Here is a 16,965-nt window from a genome sequence, read left to right on the forward strand (position 1 = left end):
ATACAAATAATGAATAACAAATGCTGAGTTACTAATGCAAGATTACAGCCCTAGTCACAAGACTTAAGTGTCCAAACATTGCAAAAGCCAACTGAAGTACCTCAAGATGGATACAGGCAGGTAAGATAGATATCCTGGTGGTTAAAGATTCCCTATTTTATTAGGGAACAGTACATAAAGAGGAACTCTAGACCACAGGATAACCTATGGGTGACCCCCATCTGGGAGCGCACCTGTATAACAGTGGAACAAAGTCTGTATGTATGTGTGACAGGGGGCCATCTCGGGGCCGATCTCCACGGCCCGCCCACCTGTCTCTGGGCAACCGCCCGCCTATCTCGCCCGCCACACCTTTGATGATAATAAGTTCAATTAAGATGTTAATTAAGTGGGAGGCTGCCCATTGTAATGCCCCGATGCCAGGGGGCACTCTGCGGGCTCTTGGGCGTCCCTCGCGGTGGGCCCCTGGCCCTTTTGACTACCGTAGTCCTGGCCCCAGCTTGGGCCAGTCGAGGGTACTCCCCCCTTCGGGCTGGGTCTCTCTAGCCGCTCACTCTGTCACTGGGCCTCACCGTGCCACTACTCCCCATCCTCTCGGGGGCAACCGCAGCACCACGCCCACATCACTCCCACTCTCGGGGTCCGCCCTCTCTGGGCCCCTCACAACACTGGCCCTCTAGGCCCTCCGACAAACTCAAGGGTAACCCACCCGGTGGCAGTGGGAGCTAGGGGTTAAGGCGCCCCGACCCGCCTTTCACCAGGGTGGTAACTGGCCTGGCATTTCCTGGGGGCTCCTGCACCACTGAGAGCCCCACCAGATCACCCACTCCCGGCAGGGTGCAGTTTCAGGTCATGCCCAGGACCAGGAGCCTCCTGCCAACCCCTTGCAGCTCCCCCTTACCTCCGGGTGATCTCAGCAGCCCTTCGGCCAGGCGATGTTGCTGCCTGGCCTCCTGCAGCCAAACTGCCTTGTTTATATAGGCAGCCCTTGCCTCTAAAATGGCTGCCCTAATCAGGCACCTGGAGGCTGCCAGCTCCAGGCCCTTAAAGTGGCAGACACCCCCTGTGCTCTGCCACAGTATGCATAATGATATAACGATAGTTACCACTAATTCAAATAGGCAAAACAACAACAAAAGTGGAGCAATGATATGCAGCAAAGGAAATGGTGATTGGCCGTGACATGAGCATGACAAAAGGAAGAAATCAGAATATGGGGCAGAGTATACAGTTTATACGTAGCTTCCCACTAAGCTCTGTGCGCGCGCCCCTCCTACCCAGGTCAAGACACCTGTCCCAGGTATTGGAGGTGGGTCTCCTGTACTTTCATTAAAGAGATAATTTCCTTTCATAAATCTGCCTCTGTATTTTGTGCTGTCTTCTTTGAAGGCATGGGACGGGTCGGCATCCCCAACACATACTTACAGATTTTGCCCATTACATGACAAAATGTACATCTGCCAATAGTGTTGTAAGGAAGCAAGTGTTGTAACAAACACCTTTAATAAAACTAATTTTAAACCCCTATTTCATATTTTCCCATACAAATTATAGAACCTATTAATAAAACGTATAACTACAACTAATAGTCCTCTTGGATCTGGTTTCATTTCTGGAATGGCAGCTATATTGTGTGTGTCTCATGATCAGGAGGAAGGAGTCCACAAAGGAACAGCTGTTGTATCACACCCTCTGTTACAATAGTTCCATTTAAAAAATGTCTACCCAACTAAATTCCTATGGATTATATTTCCTCAAATCTAATTACAGTGTAAGGGTTGCACCAGCTCTGATAATCATCATGGGAACAAGTCAATTTTATTAGAATTATACCTCCTACTCTAACTGCAAGGATGAATGCATCAGGATAAGAGAAACTTACATTTAGACCTGCTTTTCACTACTAGCTTTTGCTCAAATACTGCTCTCTCAGTATCCCACACTAAATTGTGATACAAGAAAGGTGAGAAGACAAACAAATGATTAACATACAGAAGTTATAACATCATCAATACTGTGATTGTACTGCAGATAAACTCAACAAAATTATAGGAAGAAATGCAGTACTATTTTCTACTCCTTACAGGAGGCTGGATTAGATTTCCAGTATCACTGAAAGGTTCCCTGTTTCTTAGGTTGTTAATGCTAAATCTAGCCCACACAGTATTGAAATGAAAGAACAGCACATGGTTTTTTGCCATACATGAAATTAATTGGGGTGTCTACACATCGCATCCTCACCATATCCTGGGAAAGACACTACTGAACATGTCTTGCCACCTACTCTTGCTCGTATGCACTGAACCTGGTGATTTGATGGTGAAGCTATTCCAGAGATATCACACCACAGCCACTCTTGACAATCCAGTCTCTCATGTGCTTGAGGGTAAGTGTTGAATGGTTTCACCACTACATGTTCTGGTTTGGCAAGTGTGTATCAGAAGGGGGACAAGTTTGAGAGGATCCTTCCCAGGATAAGATGCAGGCACACCCATTGTAGCCTAAGTACAGACAGATCTATACTGCCATATCTATACATGGGACAGATCTACACTGCGCCCATGCCATGCCCTTGAATGCCATCATAGATCACTGTTCTACATATGCCAAATCCCAGAAATAAGGCAATGTATCCACCTTAGTATGGTGTTAATCAGGTGCTGAAAAGCCCAAGACACGGAAGCCAAAGACTAGTACTCTAACATGGCTACCTTCCCCCACTTTAGGGGAGCTGTATGTGCAGAGTGGTCAGGGTGGGTTTCATGGTGGTGCTCCCAAGTATAGCACAAAGGCTGCATAGACATGTGCCCTGTCACAATAGTTTGAACAATATTTTGAGAAGAAACACCGCATGCTGGTAAGCCAAAAAGTTACTGTGCTAGGCGCTGTACAGACATAATATTGTAACCAACTAATAGATAGCAAAGCTCCCTTTCCCCCAGTATGGTAGGAAAAGGAAAAAGTATGGTAGGATTAAGGAAAAAGAGTGTGGGAAATGTTCCACAGCAGACAGCAGCAGTGGGGACGTTTCACCTCCTTGCTCCCATTCTATGCCCCATGAAAAGGAAAAGGCAGGACACTCATTAATTCCTCCCAAAGCTCATGAGGAAAGGCAAGAAGGGAAATTATATCTCCAGGAGAAAGAAGAGGAGAGAAAGGAAAGGAAGGGAGAAAGGGGCAAAGTAATGATGAAAGGAAATTGGAAAGCCAGACACTGTAGAGTACAGGGGCACACAGAGGCACAATCACATACACTCACTTGGTATAAGACATGGTGCTACTGGGAGGGGAGAGGGGAAGAGGAGTGGACAGGAATGTTGAAGGGAGGCCAAGCTCAGCTGTGAAACTAGCTCCTTCTTCCTAAAATTCTTTGGTCAAAATTCTTCCACTATAACATGTTAATAGATAATAATGATGGGTCAACCTGCAACTATAATTATGGTGCACTATTCACGATATCCCAAGTCAAGAAGTAAAAAAAGAATCTTTTATTGCACATGCTATAGACAATACTGTAGGTAAAGTATATGCTATAGTCTTATTCTTAAATATATCGATAGCATCTATTGAATTATGTAACCTTACCTTCAGTAAATCTAGCTAATTCATTACTCCAAGGGGATTGGGAGTGATTATTAACTATCCATGATGGAGTAATGATCAACAGTTAATCCTTTTCATCTTTCAGGGGTACATATTCAAACACAGTAAAATGATTTTGATAATTATAATGAAAAATACGTGTATTACAAAAACATGAGTACAAATTGTACATACTCTGTTTCACTACATGAGAACTGCATGCATATACAGATACATTTTTAATGTACAATTTCTTACTACAGAGTACAGGCGTGTAGGTTGTAGCCGTGTTGGTCTAAGGACATAGGTAGACAAGGTTCCTTGGGTGAATGTGATATCTACAGAAACCCACAGACCAACATACATATCTGCACAGAACCAGCAATCACCCTAAACACACCAAAAAAGCTGTGATATACAGCCAAGCCCTCAGATACCACCGCATTTGCACTGAAGAGAACACCCGGGATTGCCAACTCACCAATCTTAAAAAGGCTTTCACCCAACAAGGACACTCCTCCAGAGAGATAGATCGCACGTTTGAAAGAGCCACCCGGATACCACGTGAAGAACTGCTGCAGTACAGAAGAAAACCCCCCACAAATCACACACCGTTGGTTATGACATATCACCCCTCCCTTGAACCTGTACAGAAAATCCTCAAACAGTTGCAACCCATACTAGACAGAGACCCTATTCTTAAAAAGATCTTCCCAGAGCCACCCATCCTAGCCTTCAAACAAGCACCGAACCTCGCCAACCTCATCACCAGAAGCAAACTTCCTCAAGCCCAGAACACACCAAAAGGATCCAGACCGTGCCATGACAAGAAATGCAAAACCTGCCAACACATCTCCACCACCCCCACAATTACTACACCCCACAACAGAGCCATCAGCATCCCTGCATCTTACAGCTGCACCTCCAGAAACGTAATATATCTCATCCAATGCACCAAATGCCCTGATGGAAAATACGTAGGAGAGACCAAACAACAACTGGAGCTCCACTTCATCAACCTCCTGGATACTAAAAATCATGGACTAAATATAGACATTGGATTTATGACACATTATAACCTGCCTGACATCTGACTCCCCAGGTATCTCTCCACTTTCATCCCCCTTCTCTCTCTTCCCCCCCTCCCCAGCCTGTCTCTCACCCAGTGACTCCTCAGTCTACATTTTCACTGACTACCTGTCTTGTATGCATACCAGCCCAGCCGCTGGCTTCTTTACTTTTCACTCCATCCAGGAAGAGCACACACCAACTGCCGAAACTTCCTTAGCTTGACGAAGGGTTTTTGAACCCAAAAGCTTGCTTAATAATTATTTTTCAACTATTTGGGTTGGTCTAATAATAGATATCAGATTCACCCAAGGAACCTTGTCTTACTACAGAGTATTCACTATATAAAAAGTTAATGATTATGACAGAGCAAAATAATCGTCAAAGATTTTTTGTTTTGCACTCTTACACACACTCATCACCACAGTAGAAGATAATTCTGCAAAATAGAAATCAGAAGGCAATATTTTACAGTTAGGGTGGCCAAAATCTGAAACCAACTTCCCAGGGAAGTGGTCCTCACCCCTACCTTGGGCAAATTCAAGAGGAGGCTGGACGATCAACTGTCTGGGGTCTTGTGAACCCAGCATTCATTCCTGCCTGTGGCAGGGGGTCAGGCTAGATGATCTGTTCAGGTCCCTCCTGACCCTAGCTACTATGAAACTATGAAACTATCTATGTCTTGCTGAGCCAAAAAAGAGCTGAAGAGAATTCAGTGCTTTGCTAGCATCAACTGGATTGACAGGTACTCTTGAGGGAGGAAGGTATAGCACAGATTTTACCTCTTAAATCAAACTCAAACTGAAGCAAATTCAGTTGTGTTTTAGAATGTGTTTGCATTTGGAAACAACTAACCTACACTCTAGCAAACAATAAGCTAGCCACAGTGTTTTATGTACAAATCAAAAGAACTCTGGATTCTGTGTGCTAATCAGACCAGTGATGATGTATCCATTGACTAGTTAGCCAGATGTCACTGTTTGTTATGTATGGCGATATTGTAACTTTACATGTATATTAAGGCCATAATCAAATTTCGTAAAGCCCTCCTCTAATAAAGGCAAAGAAGTGCAAAGTACTAATGAAGTTTTTATTCTTGTTAATGGGAAACATGTTCAGTACTTAATTAGGGAAGGAAATTATATAGACTATTAAGTCTAGGAAGTCCCTATTAGTGGGAAGACCAGAGAAAAGGAAGACTCCCTTTCAAGATTTCTCAGAATTTGAAATTTTTCTTATCTTCCACTCCTAAGCAGCTGCTTTTCAGAAACCCCAAATTAAAAGGTGCCTCCCACATTTTCTAACTTAATAATAATAATTTCCCTCTAAGGGAGAGAATTGGACACTAATCTTGAGAACACACCTTGAAAACTTACTTTGGATCTAACACTACTGTGCTCCACAACACCGGAAGTATAGAGAAAGCTTGGTAAGAAAATATACCTTGTACTTTCTTTCAGTCCATTTCTTCTGTTACAGTGCTGAATTATTAGCATTCTGCTACTAAAACACATTTAGGTGTCCTGAATAATCTTCTAGTCGTTTAAATGCAATTTATTGGCAAAAAAGTGAATTTGATAGGGCAGTCAGTTGGTTAACTGACCAGGGATCAATTGCTTTTCCCCATACATAACAATGTAAAGAGGGTAGATAAAGAAGAAAGATTGTTTAAAAATTTATTATCTTTAAAAAAAAAAATGTTGAAATAAATCTAAAAACACTGCATTCTATATTAAAGCCTAAAATTATTATATTAAATAATTTAAATAAAACATTGAGCAGTATATGTTTGCTGCCAACATTTTAAAGACAGTCAAACCACTGAACTGATGGAAGTCATTGGTTAAGCATCTAAAACCTGAGTTTGCAGAAGTGCTAAACTCATTTTTGGCCATCATCCTCTTTTGGAAAGGAAAAAATATTTTTATTCATCTAGTTTAGTTCAGTAACTAGTTTATGAATTAAAACTAGGTATGTGAGGCTGATAAATATTTGTTATAAGACCTTGAAGGACACAGTAACCAGAAATAATTAAGTCAAGTCATTACATACAAATTATACTTCTGCTACATAGTAGATCAGCCTTAAATACAAAGCATGTTTTGATAAACATACTTTATTCTTATGCATCCAACACTTTTGAACTGGTTTTATTTGACTAATAAAATAAGCTATTTTATCCATTTTAGTTTAATATAATTTCCATCCTAATACTGCTTGACACACCTCAGAAGTAAAAAAGAAATAACAATCCAACAAAATGAAAATAGAAAATATTAAAAATATGAATATACCGGTACATAGGTTAAACTATAAAATTGTTTAAATAAAATGTGTAGCTGTGAGAGGGGCAGTAAAAGCCCCTCTAGTGTGTCCCAGACCCCTGCCCCACGCACCCCGATACTTACCGCAGGAGTCCAAAGGAGCAGCAGCCGGGGAGAAACACGGACGCAGGCATCACAATTCCGGAGCTGCCTGAGCCTCGTGTCGGCAATCGATGGGGGCAAAGCTTCAGAGAGAGACAGCCTGCTCAAAAAGCAGCTGGGAGCACAGCTGAGCGGCTGGCGGGGGAAGAGCAGGACACCGGCCAGGAGATGCCATCTGCAGAGCCAAGGATCACAAGCCGGGAGTGCAGGGAAACAGAGCAAAATGTCTGCTGGAGGGCTCCAACAGACTGGACAAGGAGCTCAAGCCTAGGGGGCCAAGGGACGCCTGGGAGCAACATCGCAGCCCCATTAGGGAACCCAGGTATGGTGGCTGGGGATGGCGGCAGGGAGCTGCTAGCCCTCACAGGCAGCCTGGCAGGGAGGAAGACACATCCCAGTGTAGGAACTATGAGCCCCACCAGCTCAGGAGGAACAGGAGATTGACCACAGGTCAGCTGGGACCCAGAAGCAGTCATGCTGGGAAGACGGATCAGGGTGGGGCATGGGGCGGCTGCCCACCCCACAACTACTAGGAGGGAAGGGATGGGCGAGTTCCCCTTCTTCTCTTCCCCACACACCACTGAGTGACCAAGCAGGCACTGGGAGACAGGATCCCAGGGGTCCGACGGCAGAGGCTGGATATTTTCTGTTGAATTCATTTTTAGTTCCAGTTAGCCCCAAGCTGGGGCAGGTTTAGATACCCAAGCAGGCCCAAAGTTGAGGGACCGGCCATGGGGAAGACTGTGCTGACTGAGAAGGCCCAACCCATTCCATGGTGGGCGGTCTGGATGAGAAGAGATCATCCAGGGGAAGACCTGCAGGGCGCAGCGTTTGCCCAGGCTGTGGATGTGGTAAGGGTGGGGTAAAGGGAAGGTTTGGAGGCCCACAAAGAAAGACCGGGGTTGAGACCTCTTTGCTTTGGGGGCCACCTGAAGGGAACGGCCTCCCTGTGGTGGTGAAGTGCCCCCACAGGCTCTCGAGGGAGAGAAAGGAGGACCCGCAGACCCCAGACCCCGAGAGCAAGCCCCCAGAGGGGCGTACGTACCTGCTGAAGAGCAGCGGGAGCAGGAGCCGCGTTCGCGGCTGCAGCCACGCAAACCACCATTATGCCGGCTGTGGCAACAGCTGTTCCCGGCGCGGGGAACAGCTGAGCCAATCCCAGCGGCCGTAGCGGCAGCTGCGGGAAAGTTTAAAAACGCCGGCAGAACAGGGAGAGAGGGGGAGCCGAAGAGAGAGAGTACGGGTGGGTTGCTCGTGTTGCGAGCTCGGGCACGGAGAGGAGAGGACCCAGCCTGCAGGTCTCAAGCAGGCAGCTTAACAGAGAGCTGTAAGCCTTCTACGGGAGGCAGAGCAGAAGGCAGACAGAGAGTGCAAGCTGAGGCACTCTCTCAGTCTCCTGGAGTGGCTGACACTCAGGAGGCAGGGGAGCGGCCTGCTGTTGGTAGGGGAGGGGAGGAAGCGCTCTAAGAGGGAGCTGGAACCAGGGGAATCACCCTGCAGCTCCTCCTAACTCGGAGGAGTATTTCCTGTAAAAGAGGAGAAAGGAGGAATCGCTCCCAGAAGGAGGGAGAACGACCGGAAACTGGAGAACCGGTCTGAGGCCGTCATACAAGGCCTGGAAACATCTTGAACGCATCACCCAGCGGTTGGCACGTGGATGGGGTGTAGGGGAGGCGGAGCCCCGTGGACCACCGCGTCAGACAACCATGAGTAACACCGTCTATTGGGAGGCCCCACCCAGGATAAAGTTCTCCACTGTAGACCCCTCTTAAGGTATATATTTACATCCAAGTCGTGGCAGGCGAGTTGAGGGGAGGGGCAACACCCCAATAGACCAGGTGGAGCGGGGCACAGGCTCCACACTCCCCAATAAAGAAGATCGAAGACGTGGCAGGCGAGTAGGAGCAGCACCCACACCATCTAGGTAGCACCAGAGCCTGATCTCACCCTGACGTTGCTTGGGAGCAAGGCACCTATCAAGAAGGGGCCAAAGCTCTACAACACCTACAGTAGCAACATAGCGCATTCTTCTGGTTAACAAAAGAGGCCCTAAATATAGCCATTAGGTATTATGTGCATTAAATACACTATATTTAGCTGCAAAACAAAATGGTCTAGTGATTGCCAAACAGTAAGAATCAAACTTCCTTTAGGAAAATTACTAAAAAGAACATATGCAAAACAAAATTACATTTTATTATTTAAATTAAAGTTTCCTGCTTGCAGGTTTAAAGCCCAGTTAAAATATGTGGTTTAATTAGTCAATCCTTTCTACATGTAAGAATCAGGAATATTCTGTGAACTTTGTTTTAGGTAAGAAAAACTACATTCAAGGCCAAAGAGTTTGTGAAATCTGACCTAAGTATTATAGTTTTAAAAAATAAAAAAGTTTGGTATAATGTCTGTTGATTTCTTAAGATTTATTTTAAATTCCATTTTTCAAAAAGGCAGCTAAACAGAAACTGACCAAAATTCCTCTTTTCCCCACCCTCAATCAGAAATAGGCAGAAAAGATAAAATAAAAAGAGACTATGAAGATTGTGTCTCCACTAAGGTAAAATTATGTATATGCATTATGTGAAAGGGCTTTAATTACAGAACTATACATTTTTCAATAGAAGCCATGCCTCATTCAGTAAATAGAATGAGCAACTGTTCACTGAACATGTAATCAATTTTTTTTGTTCTCATTCAGCATGTGAACCTAGGCTTTATTCAATGCACACAATCCAACCCCTGCATTGAATACAAAATCATTAATTTCCTCCAGAGTGTTTCTATGGTACTGTCACCATAGTATTTTGGTTCTTCACAAACATTAATCAACTGATCTTCAGAATACCCTTGTACAGTGAAGTAGTATTATTATCCTCACTTTATAGGTGGGAACTCAAGCAAAGAGAGATTAAGGCCAAGGTCATTGAGTATACTAGCTAGTTTTGGGTGAAAACCTTGTTTCACCTCAACCTGAATTCTTTCTGTGCCATCCTTATCTATTCTAGGCTTTATGTTTTCTGTAATTTTAATAATATGTGATGGAAGCATTCTTCTAACTACCCTACTTTGCATGCTCCTCTAGTTATCCAATAACACGCTGTGACAGAGCACAGGTTGTGCCTGTTATTTTAAGGGGTCTGAGCAGGCAGTAAGTAGCCTGAAGGTGGGGGCAGGTCCAATCAGGTGGTCACATGTTAGGCAGGAGGCCGCCTGATTGGTGGAGAGGGCTGGGAGCCTGGGTATAAGGCTAAGCCCCAGAGCAGAGCAGGCAGTTGCTGTAGGGGGCCGAAAGAGCAACATCACCCAGTCAGCCGCTGCTCCCAGAACAGCTTGGAGGTACAGGGCAGGAACTATGAGGATGGAGGAGGTTTCTGGTACTGGGGCGTGACCTAAAACTACACCCTGCTGGGGAGGATGGTATGGTGGGGCTGCTTGTGGCAGGGCAGCTTCCAGGAAATGCCACATCTGTGCCTCCCCAGTGAAAGCTATGTATGGGGTGCCAGAAAACCTCAGCCCCTGCTGCCTTGTGGGTTACCCTGTGGAAGGGAAAGGCTAGGGGAGCACACCCCAACAGAAAAGCACAGGGTCAAGGCCCACTGAGTGGAGCCTCAGGTGAGGTCCAGGCCATGAGAAGGGGACCTGACACAGGGCCCACATCCACTGGGTGGGGCCTGGGGCTCATGAAGGAGCTGGGTGTTGAGGCTCCAGGGGTGTGGGATTGACAGCTCCATTGTAGGGGGCACAGGGATTGAGAACCCCAGCGTGAGACACAGGGAACCCTAGCCAGTCTAAGGATGCCTGAAGCCAAATCTAGGCCAAGTGCCGCCCAGTTAAGGGGCTGGGGGAGTTTGTGGACATGGATGCCAGCTGCGAGGCATAAGGGGAGGTTCGGAGCCATGCATATGCCCATGGCATCAGGGCAGTTAAATGGGCAGCCTCCATTGTGCTCCATTGGGAACAACATAAAGATACATCAAAGGCATGGCAGGTGAGGCAGGTGGGTGGACTGCCCTAGACAAGTGGGCAGGCCAACATCTAGACCAGCCTTGGGACAACCCACTTGTTACACATGCCTATAATGTCAGATGCTCTGGTTTCATTTTTTAACACATGACCTAAATAGTTCCATCTTTTGCTGAACCTTTAAAATAATTCAGCCTGAGGCAGACATTTTACATAAAACTTTCAGTCTAGGTGATTAAGGTTTGCCAAAGTTACAAAATTAGATATTAGAAAGGATAGTGTTAACTGTAAGTGATGCTACCAACTCTGTCCATAATATACAATAATTACTACAGAGCAATATTTACTATTTAGTAATTAGTTTATTCCTTATGATAAAAGTATAGGCAGTCTAAAATATCATAAAACCTTTGCACCAAGAGCTTCACTGTATCAATTAATAAAAATTAGTACCTTTCAATTTAAAAATACCTATCTGGTACAAAATAATTAATCTGAAAGCAAAATTTGGGTACAGATTGGGATTAATCATTTCTAACAGTAATATATTTCAGTAACCCTAATACTGTATCACTGTATATTACATTAGACTACCATTAATAGAAGTTTTGTAAATAGAAATTTGTTCTATAATGGACAGTATCGGCAATACACAATCAGTTATAATCATTAATATATATAGTCTATATAACCTATTGATATATATAATCTATAATAATATATCCTATATAATCTTTTCTATATACCTCTTAAAATCCAGTTTGATGCCTTTGTCAGCGTTCAGAATCTCTTGTAGCCACTCCTGGAGTGTGTTGTCACTGTTCATTTCAGGAGGATGAGCCATGATTGGTTCACCCTTTTCTGTTTTGCACCCACGAAGAAGAACATCTGCTTCTACCATGTGAGCAGCACCTGTTAATTTGAAAAAAGAATGTTGCCACATGACTATGACCAATGGTTCTAGCATTTATATCACAGCAGCAATCAAAGGAAGATCCTTCTAAGTTTCCATAGCTTTATGCAGTTACCCTCTGTGATGGCATATGTAAGTCTGATCAACACATGAAGGGATAGTGCATGAGGCAATGTACTCTTCAGAGATTTTAACTATGAAACTTAAAGAAGTGTCCATTTAACATATGCAAACAGTGATTTTTAAAGACATACTTAACCAAGTTTGGACAGATTTGTACAAGAAGACACATGCAAAATCCTGACTCAAAGGACACTCCCCCTGCCAAATTTCAAATCATTTCTTCGTGGCTTGAGTGTGTGAATCCCTTTTAACAGAAAGGCCCTAGAAAATTTTAACATGGGAAAAATAACTCCTGCTTCCTTTGCCTCATTGTCCTTACTGGCTCAAACTTTTGAGCTGAAGCTTTCCAAAAATGTTCAGTCTCGGGCAGACACCTGACACAGAAAATTTCAGCAGAAACAGTTAAAATTTGGCAAAGATGCAAGCAATCAAAAACAGCTTCCTACACTGGAAAGTGTCAGACAATCCTATTGATAGGAAGTACGGTCTTACTGTAAATATATATAAAGTGACAAGCCTAAAACATAACTATAACCTGAGATATAATTATACTTTCAAAGAGAACCAGAAGGAATGAAATACATTTTTCAAGTTTTATGCAAGTCAGACTGAAGTCCACTGGATGGAAAAAGGGCAATTACAGCACCATGAATGGCAAAAAAATAAAACACAAGAGTACAAGAAAGATTATACAATATATTCATGTTACATTATTTCAGACCTTATTTTAAAAACCAGTTGATAAAAAAATGATCAGGTCATGTAAAAGCAAAAATCTTTAGAATCTTAAATTGTTTTAGGAAGATTAAGCCAACCACTTTGCAATGTAACTCACTCCATAGTTCACAAACATTGCAATTGGCTGCAGCAGAAGACTAGTATCACTCTTGCCACTTCAGAATAAGGAAGAAAATATTTGGCAAAGTGTTTCTGTATTCTCCAATGTTTTGATGGGTATGACATATTTATCTGTTTCTATCACAAGAATGGCCCAGGCATGCTTAACGTGTGAAATCAAAATTCTTCAGTAATTGCTTTTCATTGTTGGCAGATATCAAGTGAAACAGAAACAGATCCAATATTAAGACTGCAAAATTGCTCCTATAGCCACAAAAACACTTAACTTAGTTTTCATAGATCTCTCTTTGGACATACACATTTTTGTAACTATACAAGGAACAGCACAAATGTGTCACTGGATTTCACCTGTTTGCTACACACATTCATAAGTGGATTCACTCGTCTAACCTGTTCTTACAAAACTTCAAGAACAACCTTTACACACAAACAGTTTGACAATGTGGTTTGCAGAACAATGTAACTGGTTAACAGTCTAATCACTAACATTTGGCAAGCGTGCTTCTTGGCATGTATAAACACAAAAGAACTCACTTAGGAAAACAAATAAGGATTTTCACTCCAAACAGCCCAAAAGAGTCCACCCTTCCAAACAACTCAAAAGATAATTTAATTGTGTTTTAATCTTATTTGACAATGCAATGCTCCATATTATGCCTAAAGAAGTGTGAAACGATTTTATTTGTGGGAAATCATGATACTGATAGATCCAATTTCCAATATGTATATATAGTACTTACTTTTTATTGCTTCTTTCATTTGTGATTTACTGTTTGCTGCATGATACCAGATGATTTCAGCTCCATCTCGCGTTTTAATTTGGTTTGTGTTCAGAAAATAATCCAATATATTTTCACTCCAAGCTCCTATGTCAATATAATATTGAGAGTACCATAAATATAGCATATATGAAAAAGGTTTGAAATAGCTTTTTACTGTCATAATGCCAATGATTCTAAATAATTAAAAATAAACATAAAGAGTAGGAACTAAAGAGATTCCAACTAGTTTGGGTAGCAAAGGAAAAAGAAAGAGGGGAAAATAGGTGTATGGTAGAGAAAGATGCATAACAAAGGATGAAAGATGACATTCAGAAAAAGAAGATGGATATGAGCAAAGAAAGAGGTAAGGAAGATGCTTTTCCTATCCTGCTCTTAAAATATGTCATACATATATGAAATCAAAACTTAACCTCCTTTTAGCATCATTTGCAAAGAAAAAAATAACAAAGATTACTTCAAACCTCCCAGTCTTAGCTGCACCTAGAGTTCTTCCCTAAGGAGTACTCAACTATTTCCTTGATCTTCTTTTTCTGAAGCAGACTTCCAATTTTCTCTTAACCCAGTGCAGTAGTAAGTAATTTGCCTCAGTAAATCAGTAGAACCCTTTTCCAGCAAAATGAACTTAATTTTTTCAGTGATTGCAGAGGTGTAGGTTGTAGCCGTGTTGGTCTAAGGACATAGGCAGACAAGGTTCCTTGGGTAAATCTGATACCTTTTATTAGACCAACCCAAATAGTTGGAGAATAGTTATTCAGCAAGCTTTGGGGAAAACCCGAAAGCTTGCTGAATAACTATTCTCTAACTATTTGGGTTGGTCTAATAAAAGGTATCAGATTCACCCAAGGAACCTTGTCTGCCATTTTTTCAGTGAGGTATTTAAGCAAACACTACCAGTTTGTTATCTAGAGGAAGACAGATAAGGGTAAAAGAAATATTCTGATTTTAGAAAAGATTCCTTTTGGAATCAAAAACCTGACCTATTTCTCAAGTAATTGTACTGTCCCCTCTGCCCCTTTCTGCAGGGGACACATTCCTCTCAAACAGGAAAATTCTACAATGTGACTATTTCACATGTATAGTAATAACAAAAATCTGCCAATTGTATACGATTCAGTTGCCCTTGTGTGTCTCACCATTTTTGGGTCTTACCCCTGGACACAGCAGGCATTAAATCCTGATTGAGGCCATCCTATTCTTAAGTTGTATTTTCCATAAATGCTCCGTATTTGTCCAGGAGGAAACAAAAAAAATCAACACAAAAAATTCTTTTCAGGTGAGGTTAACATTGCAGACTTCTCTCCAAGATTTGAGTATGTTATCTTTCAAGAGTATGAGTTTTTAATAACCTCAAATATAGAAAACCCAAGTGTTACTTGAAAATAAAGGCAGCCCAGTCAGGGAGCACTGCAGGGTAGGGAGTGCGAAGCAGCTGCCCGTTGCCAGGGCAAAAAGAAGCAGTCAGCAGGCACCTGCAGATGGTCAGCTGCCAGCAAGTAGGCAGGGCCCTGGGAGCATATAAACCCAAGGCTGGGGCTGGTAGGGGAGTCTCTCCCTGGCTGTCACAAGAGAAGGAGCTCCTGCTCAGTGGAGCTACCCAAGGATGCTGAGCTTACTGTTCTGCTGCTGACAGGAACAGGGAGGCTCAGGGAACTTGTGAGGTACCTTATATTGGGGTAAAGCTTTGCCTTTTTAAAGGGACAGAGGGCTGCTACTTGGCTATAATTATGTTATAGCCCAGGGGCTTAAGTTATGTTGTTGTTTGTACCAGTTGTTTGGGATAAGGTTGGAAGGTGGGGTACAGAGGCCTTATTAGTGCCCAGGGGGCACTTGAATGCCTTGAGCCCTGTCAGGGGCAGGCTCAGGGCTTGAGCACTTATTGAACCCAGAGTGGGCAGAGAGGGTGCAGCCACGCAGGGGCCTGGTGACAGAAGGGACAAGTTAGGCTTAGAGCCTCAAAGCCAGGTCCAATTCAGTGGGCCCAGGCTAGAAGGCCTAACTAGGTTATGGGAGAGGAAGCTGAAGCCCCACACAGGGAACAACATGATCATAATGCCTGCAAGGCATAGGGTGTGGTAAAGTGGAGGATTTGGACCCACGCAATTAGCCCTTAAGACTTTGGGTGCCCTGCCGGGCACAGCGGGTTAGGCCCTTCACTGGACTTCATTCTAAGGACCAGTGAAGCCTAATGAGGGGGCCTGGCTGCAGTCAGAGACTGGTGGGGTCCAGTGGGACAGAGGCCCATCAAAGGACTGTAGGCAGCATTCCTGTACATTATAAATGCCATCAAAGAATGGCAGGCAAGACAGGAAGGTGCCCTAGGGGCAGAGCAGGGCACGGTCCCAGAGCCAGCAGGGGGTGTCACAGCCACCCCTGGGACCTTGACGTGTTGCACCAAGACCTGCAGACTTCAGGTTTCACTTTTCAAGGGTGTTAAGACCTACCACCTTCCCCTGTGCAGGGTAACAAATTCAGATTACTCGCAAGAGAATGTATGTATTCACTTCTGCGGCACCTCTCTGAGTGCAGTTGCAAGCTTGAGCAGGTTTCCAAAAAGAAATCCCACTTGCTCTTGGGACACCTGGAAGAATGGGGACTGGCTGCTTGGATTCAGCCACCAGCCACCACCCCTTTTCAACTGTGGCAGCTCATTCAGCTCTGCCTAAACCAGGATTTTTTTTTTTTCTTTTAAATATATTTCATGTGTCAGGTCAAATCAGCCAAATCCGTTCCAAATCCTATAAAGCAATTGGATCCTACCCACTTGAAACATCATGTATGGTGCTACAACCAGGGGGCTCCAGCTACTCCCAAAGCCATTGGCAGCCATCCTAGGTGTGCCCCCAAGCCTGGCGGTTTTATGATTCAGATGCCCACAAGAAGCTGAGACCCGTATGCTGAGGTTCTTCCCCCCCCCCCCAGAAGCAGGATGATGGAGCCCTGCTGACCCAGTGGTCTTGCAGCCTCTGGCACTAAAAGGCCCTGGGAGGTGCCTTTCTGAGCACAGCACAGTGAGATCCAACTGAAGGGGGGATCTGTGGGCCAGCCCGACCCCCTCCCATGAGGTCATGAATCACCTATGACGTCACGGACCATATCCCAGTCCATCATGGCTTGCATCTCACGACGTCGCCCTCCCTCCCCCCCTCCCCACCCTGAGGCCTGGCGACCTGTCCCGCGCCCTCTGGGTCCCTAATGGCCGCGGGCGACTCTTGCCACCCCCGTCCCCCAGGCGCCGGGCGGGGGCGGAGCCGGC

At 44.1% G+C, this 16,965-nt stretch overlaps 1 protein-coding gene across 1 annotated transcript in view; it reads right to left on the minus strand.

The window, feature by feature from the left end:
- The window catches only part of FAM151B (family with sequence similarity 151 member B), a 102,672-nt gene extending 87,446 nt beyond the window's left edge, over positions 1-15,226 (minus strand). The window contains exons 1-3 of the mRNA XM_025214759.1: positions 15,182-15,226; positions 13,671-13,796; positions 11,783-11,948 (exon numbers count right to left, since the gene is read on the minus strand). Of these exons, the coding sequence (XP_025070544.1) occupies positions 11,783-11,948; positions 13,671-13,689 (185 nt within the window). The 5' untranslated portion in view covers positions 13,690-13,796; positions 15,182-15,226. The remainder of the gene's footprint in view (positions 1-11,782; positions 11,949-13,670; positions 13,797-15,181) is intronic.
- Positions 15,227-16,965: the final 1,739 nt, after the last annotated feature.

This window comes from Alligator sinensis, unplaced genomic scaffold (genome assembly GCF_000455745.1).
Source record: "Alligator sinensis unplaced genomic scaffold, ASM45574v1 scaffold541_1, whole genome shotgun sequence".
In the NCBI taxonomy this organism is placed as follows: domain Eukaryota; kingdom Metazoa; phylum Chordata; order Crocodylia; family Alligatoridae; genus Alligator; species Alligator sinensis.